This window comes from Anthonomus grandis, chromosome 5, assembly GCF_022605725.1.
Source record: "Anthonomus grandis grandis chromosome 5, icAntGran1.3, whole genome shotgun sequence".
Lineage (NCBI taxonomy): Eukaryota > Metazoa > Arthropoda > Insecta > Coleoptera > Curculionidae > Anthonomus > Anthonomus grandis.
Window position 1 is genome coordinate 32,207,348 of NC_065550.1, and position 12,106 is coordinate 32,219,453.

General features: G+C 27.0%; 1 protein-coding gene across 1 annotated transcript in view; it reads right to left on the reverse strand.

Annotated features, from left to right (window-relative positions):
* LOC126736299 (hemicentin-2-like) overlaps positions 1 to 12,106 on the reverse strand; it is a 224,876-nt gene that overhangs the window by 172,663 nt on the left and 40,107 nt on the right. The window contains exon 2 of the mRNA XM_050440589.1: positions 5,181 to 5,270. Within this exon, the coding sequence (XP_050296546.1) occupies positions 5,181 to 5,259 (79 nt within the window). The 5' untranslated portion in view covers positions 5,260 to 5,270. The remainder of the gene's footprint in view (positions 1 to 5,180; positions 5,271 to 12,106) is intronic.

Sequence of the window (12,106 nt, forward strand, 5' to 3'; positions counted from 1 at the left end):
AGTCGTGTCCTTTTAAGTTATGCATAATTTAGCCTCAGGTTCTTGATTGTTTGAATTGAATCAACAAGGAAGTATTAACCCTATCACCTTTCTAATTCCGATACTACTAACACGTAATTTGTCCAATTTTCTCAAATTGTAAATAAAATTTTTAATAATTTCAGCTACAGTGCTTACTAAATTAACCAGTGCTATTTTTTAAAGCACAAATTAAGGCAACGTTATAATAATTGCTATTTGATTACTTAAAGGCTTTTGATACGATCAAGCTTAAATATTTTGGATTTCTAGAATAGTCAGTTGCTTGGATTGAGTCATATTTACCTTAGAGATATCTACAAATTTATTATAAAGATATTTTTTTTTAAAAACTTGATATTTTATCTGATATAGCTCAGGGGTTTATATTGGAGCTATTGCTTTTTGATAATTTAAACTTCTGATATTTTAAAGTCCTTTAATAAAGGCCATGTCATGGCTTATACAAATGACACTGAACAATTTATATTTTTGAAAGCTGATTTACTTCCTGAGATCTCTGATTCTTTACACAAAAAAATTAAAAATTCTCTAAAATATTATCCAGGTTATCTCTAATTTATGCTTAAATTCAGAAGAAATAAACTTAATGTCTTTTATTCTTGTCTTGTTCAGGTTTCACACTTAATTAATTTATTTATACTAAAATAATCAAATAAACAAGTCAATTCCTTTCTAATACTTTAACTCATAAAACAAATTTACATGTGGCCAAAGTCCAGCTTATTTGAAGCAATCTCTCATTACATTCATTAACCTTATAAATGATTTTGCGAAAATTTGAAAAAATCTATTAAAGACCGCTTAACAACGTTTCTGAACTCACTTGGCATATTCTTGAAAAATCAGTATGGAATTACAGAGTCAGACACAAAATCAACCTAAAAGCTCATCCTAGAATCAAATATCCTAGAATATTTAAATTCGATAAATTTAATAAAAATAAGACATTCTTGTCCTTTTAAGTTATGCATAATTTAGCCTCAAATACTTGATTGCATTGAGAATCAACAAAGAAGTATTTACCTGATCATCTTTCTAATCCCGATACCATTAATACGTATTTTGCCGAATTTTTTCAAATTGTAAATAAAAATGTTAATAATGAAATAATCATTTTAATGCAGTTAATAAATTCTCCTTTAAGCTCAGGAAATTAATACTATTTTGCACAAGCCGAAAAAAGATCGCATAGGTAATAATGACATTTCTTTAACGATGCTTAAATTATATAGACTATGTAGACTAGAGATGTCTACAAATTTGTTAGAAAGATAATTTTTCTAAAAAACTTGATATTTTATGCGGTGTAGCTTAGGGGTTTATGATGGAGTTTATGTTTTTGATAATTTACACTTCCGATATTCTAACGTCCTTTAGTAAATGCCATGTCATGGCTTATACAGATGACTGTATATGTTTTTTAAATCTGATTTACTTCCTGAGATCTCTGACTCTTTGAACTATTATGCAGGTTTATTTTACTTAAATTCAGAAAAATCGAATCTAATGGTTTTTAGAAATAAAAATAGAGTTAAGCTGTTAAAATCAACATGAACATCTACATACACAATACAAGCCTGCAATTTGTCGATTTCGCTCGCAATTTAGGTGTTTGTATTGATTCTTAACTAGGATTTAGCGAGCGTATAGAGCAAACAGCATTTTCTAGGCTGAAAATCCTTTTTACAAATAGAATTTTTTAAATTTTAAACTCAGGAAAATGCTAACAGATTCATTTGTCCTTTCAGTATTTAAATACTATAATTTTTTATGTTCTCCTTGCCTTGATATGCTTTATAAAAACATGATTCATGTAATGCAGAATGATTGTTTTCCTTTGATTTTTGACTTGAAAAAAATGTGTTATATTAGTTTAGCTTAAAGATTATTTAATTTTGTAATTTATAAGGAAATCCAAAAACACGATTATGCCTCATTATCGCGGCTTATCTTAGGTCCAATAAACTTAATCCAGAATAAAATTACGTACACATTTACCACGAAATTGTACACACTAAGATACGTAGCGTCTCCAATTATGCATTAAGCACTTTCAAAGTTAAACGTCTTGTTTGCTTACCACTTTGCCACACACATTGCGTTGGCGAAACTCATCTTTCTATTTAATTAGTTGATCCGGATTATAATTCACAAGATTATTTTAAGAAGAATTTTAGTGCGTAAAAATTATTAATGATATTCAGTTCAGGAATTTTTCACTAATTATATTTATGCTCAAAAAAACAGTAAATAATTGCTGCCTCTGAATTTATTACGAAACAAATAATTATTTATTTATTTTAACAAATTGCTATTTTAGCTTATTTAAAATTTCACGTCGAACATTTAAATTTTATTTAACATGACAAGCGTAGTAGCGTTTTAATAGAAAATCAAATATTGTTATAATATTCATATTATTAATTATAAGGGTCAATGCGCTTTGCGTGGCTGCGTAATTTTAATTGTTCCATGTATGGCGGTTTTGTTATTTTTTCTCTCTGCATCACAAATACGTAATAACGGGCATAAATCTACTATAAATTATATTTTGTTTAATTTGCCTAAAGCCTTGTTTGACATGTAAAATTGTTTACGACAAGGTTTTATTGCATTGGATATGTAGTGTTTAGAATACCGAATTTTTTGGTGATACGGATATTGTTTTATTGTTTAATAGAGGCTTTTTATTTAATGTTATTTTATTGCTCTTTTTTGATGAGACCTTACGATAAATTTATAATTTTGCTTTATTTATAGAAATGTTGTATTTTAGCATGAATTATGCATAACTTAAACGAATACGACTGTCTTATTTTTATTTTATATATCAAATTTAATTATCTGAGGATATTTGTGTCTAGGATGAGTTTTTATATGTGAAATTTTTTGGGCTCTTGTAACACAAAAGAAATCTATATCATCATCACAAAATTTCCAATGATTTAAGTCTCCAAAATATTCTTTAGTGACGCGCAGGCTCTGGCCTAAGGTTATTAAAATCTCTTGAATCTATTAATAATATTGGGAAAACTGTAACTATTTTACGTCATAAGATATAGCCCTTCACAATTAATTGATATTAGATTTTATCTGGAATTTCGGGTTGAAATGCCCTAGTTCTTGAAATATTAATGTAAAATTACTTAAAAACTACCTCGAGCAAAAAATTGCCTTTGCCAGGAAATTGTTAAAAAAGTAATTTTTTGTTTTACATAAATCCTTCCAGGCAAAGTTCTATTGCTTAAAAACTGGAACAAATATGGAATCACTTATACTTTCTTAATGTAATTTTTTAATACCGAAATAATCGATGAAAATTGTAATACAGCCATCACTATTTTATATATCAGGTTTGTCAGGTAATTGATCTATTAAAATTGCAAACTTTCTGCGATCTTTCTTCAAATCTGATTTTTTTATTAGAAGTTTTATTTTTTCTTTCTTGGGTTTCCTAATGGTTTTTTCCAATTTCCAGGCAAATAGTTTTGTCCAGGCAGTAAAATACATTTTAATAGCATACAAGAAAACTACAATTTTTTTTACTGGGCATTCTATTGGTAAAGCATTATCTTTACCAATATAATTAATAATATATTGCAGACAATGAAATGTCTGGAAGATTTAAACAAATTTTAAAATTGATTAAACTTTTAGTATATCCATCGCTGTTTTATATATTAGGTTTGTCAGGTAATTGATCTATTAAAATTGCAAACTTATATGAATTTTTGCTTTTTAAACCTCCTTGCCATCTTTCTTCAAATCTGATTTTTTTTATTAGAAATTTTATTTTTCCTTCCTTGGGTTCCCTTATTGTTTTTCCCAATTTCCAGGCAATTATTTTTATTCCAGGCAGTAAAACACATTTTAATGACATATAAGCAAGCCAGAAAATTTTATTACTGGACATTGTTTTGGTAATTCTACTACATTCTTTACCATTAGAATTATTAATAAATTCAAAAAAGTAGTCCATTTTTCTCAAAGAGACCTCTTAATAATAAAAATTCAGGGATTGGAGAGACACAAAGTCAATGGTCTCATATTATATTTATTTTTCAAAAAAATATTACACGTGTTTCGCTCTAAGGCATCATCAGATCAGTAAAGCTATTCGTTTAAGACCACCAAAATTTAAGTTAAAACAAAAAATAATGCTGAAGTTCACATGATGTTTGAGTTTTGAAACCGGATTTATTGTGAACGTCATCATTATTTTTTATGTATTTATTTTTTGTTTTAACTTAAATGTTTGTGGTGTTAAACGAAAAGCTTTACCGATCTGATGATGCCTTAGGGCGAAACACGTGTAATCGTTTTTTTTTAAATAAACATAATTTGAAACCATTGACTTTGTGTCCCTCCAATCTCTGAATTTTTATATAGCAAGCAATTGAATGTCTGGAACATTTAAATAAATTTTTACCATTTTCCAGACAATTTTAATTCCAAGCAACTGAAGTCATTTTAATGCTTTACAAATCTCTTTGTGCCTGACGTTAGCATTTTTTCTTCTACTAGCCTATAAATACTTTAGAAGCAGTATTTGATAATGCCATGTTAATGGAATGCCTGGAAGTATTAAAAGAATTTTATTTTAAAACAATTACTTCACATCTCCAGATTGTATGGGATTTTTCCAGAAAAAAATTACCAAAAAATTTGTCAATGATAATTTTTATGGATTTAGATCCAAGTACAGTAAAACATTTAATCCTTACTACTTTTAAAGCTTAATTGCTGGACAAGTGTAAAAATCATACCCGTTATAATATACCCTTCAGTCAAAATGAACCTTTTACTACATTTCTTTAAGAAACGAAACTCTTTAACTTTTAATCGTGCTGGTGAGATTAAAAGAGAAGCCCTCCTTCTCACCCTTTATTGTAAATTATTAAAGTGGCATTTCCAAGGATTTACTGTTAAATATTAAAACGTCCCATATTACCATTGTATCCTATACCCACGTAATGAAACTTTCACGTTCCGAATAATTAATTATGCTGTAAAACAGGATCCCTTTCCAGAAAGGATCGTAATCCAGGGCGAAAATTCCTATTTAAATTCGGTCTGACGTATTAAACAAAATGACTTTTGTTGGAAAAGAGGGCAAATTATACTAAAAAAAAACTTACGGATTCCGGTGGTGTGTGCCCACGTAGTCGATGGTAACGTGCAGATCGCGAAAATCAGATGCCAAATGTCACTCCACATGGCGTCACCACCTAGAATATAAAATGGGAATTTTATTTATTTTTTATTGGTATATCTACCCCAGAGAGGTAAAACTAGCTTTCAAAAAGTTTAAGGGACTAATGGAAGTAAATCGTATTGACAGGTTTCAAAATGGCTAATGTAGGATAAAGCTGTCCTGCAGTTAAATGTTATTTGATAATGGGATAATGGGATAATGGAGGTGTGCGGGAAAGCTTTTATGTTTAAATTGTTTTTTTTTTATAAATATGCAGGTGTGGAAATATTTTAAAAATTTGCTTGTTTTATAAATGGCAAGTGGAATTTGGAGGTGCCACTTTAGATAAAATGCTAGGACAAAAATAATGTGTCCTGGCTTTTTTTTTAAATATTTGTAACAGGAAGTTGTTGTAGGAAAAGAATAGTTTAGGAATTTAGGTTTTACTATTTTTTTACATAATTCTAAAATAAAGTAATCCGAATTAAGATCAGTCTGAGAAAAGCTGGGAAAATAGACCTGAGATATATAAAAAACCACTTTAGGTATCTGAAAAAGTTAAAAAAAGATCCCAACTGCCTGGAATAAATAAAAATTTATTCCAATAACTTGAATCATATTTCCCATTTTGACTCATTTTAATTTCCTGGAAAATAAGGAAAAAATACCTCAAATGCATGGAATAAATAAAAATATTAACCAGAACTTTGAAACACGTGAAAAATCATTTTAATTACCTGGAAATTAGGAAAACAAGACACCAACTGCCTGGAATGAACGAAAATTTATTACGGAAATTAAATCATATAAAAAGCCCTTTTAATTGAAAGAAAAATATACTAGAAGCTTTAAAGAAATAAAAGCCCATTTCAAATGCCTGGAAGCTGTAAAAAAAAGACCTAAACTACTTGGAATAAGCAAAACTTCATTTTAAATGCTTGAAACAAGTGAAAACTTAGTTCATATGCCTGGAAACTGGGAAAAAAAGACGCCAACATCTCTGGAATAAGTGAGAATTTATTCCAGAAACTTAAAGCAAATGAAAACCGAGTTTAAATGCCTGAAAACTGATAGAACAAGATTCCAACTACCTAAAATAAATGAAAATTTATTTAGGGACCTTGAATCCCACTTTATTTAGGAGAAAAAGATCCCAACTACTTGGAATAAATAAAAATTTATACTAGGAGCTTAAAGCATATGAAAAACCACTTTAAATACCTGGAAATTAAGAGAGCAAGGCACTGTCTGGAATAAACGAAAATTTATTCCAGGAACTTAAATCATGTAAAAATTTAATTTAACTGCCTGGAAAATTCAGTTAAAAAAATAATAATGGCCTGGAATTAACGAGAATTTGTTACAAGAACTTGAGTCTTATGAAAACACATTTCAGTTGCCTAGAAAATTGGAAAGAAGATCCCAACTGACTGAAGTAAATGAAAATTTATACCGAAAACTTGAAGTAAATGAAAACCGATTTCAAATGCCTGGAAAATGGAAACTTGAAACAAATAAAAACCCACTTCCAGTGCCTGGAAATTAGAAGAAAAAGACCACAACACCCTGGAATAAATGAAAATTTATTCGCGGAACATGAATAATATGAAAATACATTTAAACTACCTGGAAAAATGGGAAAAAACTGCAACTATCTAGAATAATTGAAAATTTATTTCAAGTGCTTAAAACATACGAAAACTACATCAACTATCTGGAAAAGTTAGAAAAGAACTGAAGTTCTTTTTCTACTTGATTGAAATAAGCATAAGTTTATTTTAGCACCTTAAAACTACCAAAAGCCCACTCCAAATGCCTGAAAAAAGGGAAAAAAGAGCTCAACTGCCTGGAATAAATAAACACTTATTCTGGAAACTTTAATTATATAAAAGCCCAGTTCAGCTGCCTAAAAAAAATTAGAAAAAGACACCAACTACCTGAAATAAGTGAAAATTGATTCCAGATACTTAAATCATAATGAAAATCTATTTCAAGTGCCTAAAAAATTGAGAATATCAACATAAACATTTATTCCTAATGCTTAAAACAGATAAAAACCATTTTAACTACCTAGAAAAGTTGGAAAAAAAAGTGAGAGAACTGAATATTCCTGGAATAAAAAAAAATATTCAAAGAGCTTAAAACAAATAAAAGCCCACATTAAATGCCTTGAAACTACGAGAAAAAAACAAAAACTTCCTGGACTAAATAAACATTTATCTCATGAACCTGAATCATGTCAAAACCTATATCAACTGCCTGGAAACTAGGAAAAATAGACCTCAATTACCTAAAAGAAATGAAAATTCATTCCGGAACTTGAGACATATGAAAACACATTTCATGTGCCTGAAAAAGTTGGAAAAAAAATAAACTGCCTAAAAGATTAAAAAAAAAAGACCTCAAAGTTATGGAATAAATAAAAATTTATTCCACGAATTTTAAACAAATAAAAATCTATTTTAACTATTTAGAAGAGTTGGAACTATCTGAAATAAACGAAAATATATTTCAGGACCTTGAAATAAATAAAAACTTATTTAAAATGCCTAAAAAGACCCCCAGCTACTGGAGTAAATGAAAATTTATTCGAGGAACATTAATCAGATGAAAATAAATTTATATGAAAATACATACATTAACTACCTGGAGAAATGGGAAAAATAACTCTTACTATCTAGGATATTTGGAAATTTATTTCAGGTATTGGTAAAATATATTAACTGTCTGGAAAAGTTAGAAAAAGAACTCTAACTGCTTGAAATAAGCACAAATTAATTCTAGGAGCTTAAAACAAATAAAAACTTATTTTAAATACCCGGAAAACAGAGAAAGACCCCAACTGCCTGGAATAAATAAGCATTTATTCCGGAAAACTAAATCATGTTAAAATCAATTTAAACTGCCTGGAAACAAGGAGAAACAGACCGCAATTGCCTGAAATAAATACAAATTTATACCAGAAGCTTGAAACTAATGAAAACCTATTTCATCCGCCTGGAAAACTAGGAAAATGGAACCCAATTGCCTGAGGTAAGTAAGCATTTATACTAGGAGCTTAAAATAAGTAAAAACCCACTTTAACTACCTGGAAAAGTGGAAAAATGATTATTATGCAAAAAAATTATTTTAATATTATTAAAAGAAATAGTAAAGAACAATTTTAGTGTCCTAGTGAAATCATTAAGAAAATTTTCGGGTTTTTTGTATGTAATTGAATAAATGATGTAAATAAATATAATTTTACGATCACTAAGGTAGTATAAATAAAATATATTTAAAATAAAATATATTTATGCACCTTCGTCCCTATTTTTGGACTTAATAAGGAGAAAACCAAAAAACTAAAAATAATTTTTTTTTTAAATAAATTAAGGGATTTTTTGAAAACTTAGAACATATATTTAAATAATATATTTAAATTGCGGAATTATTTATATAAGAGTTGAAATATTCAGTATGTTCAGAGTAATAGGTATAATTTTTAAAGTATCTATTATTTAAATTTAATTTTTTTAGGTATCTTTTTAAATTTAAAATTTCTAAAAGATGCTGGCAAAGACATGAACTTAATAAGTTAACTAGTAGTATATGATCTTTTGTAATTTTTTTTTGTATATATTTTAATATAAGGGTCGATAAATACTTTAATTCTATCTTTTGTTGGAAAAATTAAAGATTATTGTTATCAATAATAATATTTAAAATTTCTTCTTGGACAGATTTAAAAAAAATTAGAACATTGACTTCGTGATATAGCGTTTATTTCAATTTGCACTATCTACATCAAACCATTATCATTACTGTCAAATAGTTGTCATACCCCATCAACCCTTTAACCAATTTATGCATACATGCGGTAAAATTCGTAATTATTGAACTGAGGCAACAAATTATTGATCCATATAAGTGAACATCCACATAGAGTAACCACATCCAGATTGTGTAAATAATAAATGTGCCATAATTGGATACATACAACTGAGCCAGACATCAGTCCGGACACTTTAACACGCTCGAGATGTTTTATAGAGGTAAAAGGCAATTTTCATAGAGCCTCTAAAAAGAATTTTTAGAGCTAATGCAACGACTCGTAGCCGGTAAATCATAAGTAATAAAGAGTTTTTCGTGTTTTGGGAAATAGGAATGGCGCGGAGCAAGTGGGTTTTTGCCTCGTAGTGCATCTGGGTTTATTAGCTATTAAAAATAACAATGTCTGGAGTAGGAGTGCGCTACCCTTATGTTCTTTTTAGGGTTAAAAGTAAATTACGATGCCGTCGGGAGAAAGGTTTGTAGGAGGTAAAGGGGTTTGCATTAACGCAAGTGTCGTTGATAAGGGAAATTTTTCTTTAATCAACATTTTGGGATAGCTGATATATAAAAAGTGAATATGATTTTTAATATAACTAATAATATAGTATCACAATTAAAAAAGAATCCAAACACGACTTAAAAAAATTAAAAATTTATTTAGTAGTGTTTGGATCGCCTAAGAAGCGTGTTTTTTTTTGGCCATGTTCAACATCAATTACAATACAATATTTTCCTTTATTACCATAAAAACCACGAATTTAACCAAAATAAAAAAAAAGTAGTCCGTATCTTTCAATTAAAACCAAATCAAACATGAAACCTGTATATAATTTCCATTTAATAGGCCACCCACACAATGAATAAAAAAATTATTCCATGATAAAACCGCACGTTATACATTCGGTAAAATACCAATATAATGGAACTGAGGGAAACAATAAGGACAAAATACGTTTTTCCCTTAATTAGAAATTGATGAAAGGGAAAGGGTCAGCAAGGAACCCGACAACGACTAACAAAGAACAAATGCGACCCTTTAATTAGGACTTTATGCTGTGTTCCGACTGTGATGATGATTTTCTGTGTGTGTGTGTGTTGTTTGTCTGGAAAAATAATATCGACGGTGTTCCTGTTTATAAGGATTTTCGGGAAAAATATATACAATCTGAAAGAAATGTATTTATTAGCATAACAGAGTTGCTTCCCTTGAAATGTGTTAGGGGAAGTTTTTATGAGCTGTTGGGGTAATAAATTTGTGGTTTACTTGAAAAATATCAATACTGGATTTTTTCAGAATTTATTATGAGGTAAGAGTAGAGTTTGTTGATTTACGAAGTTTAATTTTTTTGAATTTAAATAAAATTTAGGGAGTTCAATAATTTTAAATAAATTTTTAAGATTCTGGTTAATTTTAATTTAATGCCCTGATGTTTTTTTTATTAGGGTAAAATTATTCTAAAAGTAAACGTTTTCATTAGAGTTTTTATTAAAAATTTAAAAAATATATTTTTTTTATAAATTCTCAAAAAAAATTATAAGTTTGATTAAAAATAAATAAACTTAATAATTATTTCTACATTAAATTTTGTGTTTTCTTTGAATTATTAAATTAAAATTTGAATTATTCTTAGTGATTTTTTATAGGTTCAATATTTAAATATAGTGTTTTGTGATTTTAATTGGAATTGCTAAGTATTTTTTTATATTTTAATTGAGCCTTTTACATAAAAATTCAAATTTTACATTTCTTTTAATATACTTTAAATTAAAATTTAAAAAAAATACTTTAGCAACATTTATTTTACTCATTTATTACAAAGGTTCGAAAGAACAATAGGTAAATATATTCCTTTAATGGCTTTTTAAAATATAACTGTTTTTGCAAATGTTAAAAATGTATGCTTTTGAAAATAAACTAAAAAATTAATTTACAAATTTTAATTAAACGTAGCGATTTTTTTACATTTTATATCTGAATATAATATAATATTATTTCACTAACATACCCGTGTATAAAAATGGATTTTTTTTTAAATAGGTGATTTTTTTTCGTTTAAATTTATTTATGCTTTTCATGCATATTTTTTTATGTATATTACTTTTAATAATTTAAATATATTTTTTTTGGCATGAATTTTAAAAAGTTTCTTTTAAATTTTTACATGTTATGTTAAAATTTTTAAACTATTTGGAAGACTTTTTAAAAAATATTTTTTGTAATAATATTTACATAAAATAATATAAATAAAAAGCATCTTTATTAAAAATTTTAAAATATATATTTTTGTTCATAAATTTTCAAAAAAAATAAAAACTGTAAAAATAAATAAACTTAATATTTATTTCTCATGAAGTTTATCACCATCATAAATAAAAATCAGTTTTATTGGTTTTTAGTTTTAAATATAAAATTAAAATTACAAAATTCTTATTAAATTTTGTGTTTTTTTAAATATTTCAAAATCTTAATTATTCTTAACGATTTTTTATAGGTTCAATATTTGAATATAGTGTTTTATGATTTTATTTGAATTTTAATTAGTATAGCTTAATATTTTATTTATATTTTTATTGAGATTTTCAAACAAAAATTCAAATTTTATCTTTTTCATTGATTCATTTTGAATTAAAATGAAAAAAAAATTTACCTTAGAAATTTTTATTTTTTTAAAATTTAATTTAATTCTTCATTACAAAGGTCCAAAACAACAATAGAAAAATATATTTCATTAAAGGATTTTTACAAAATTTTAAACTTCTTATGTATCTTAAATGTTAAAAATGTATACGTTTAAAAAGGAACTAAAATCAATTTACAAATTTTAATTAAACGTAGCAATTTTTTTACATTTTATATTCAAATATAATATTTTATTATTAACATGCCTGTGTATAAAAATGCATTTTTTTTTAGAAAAACAGTTTTTTTACATACAAAAAAATATATCTTTTTGGCGTGAATTTTATAAACTATATTTCGTTTAAATTTTTATAATAGATGTCAAAATTTTTGTCAAACACCATGGTCGGTGACCGGAGGTGCATCACGCGAGTGTC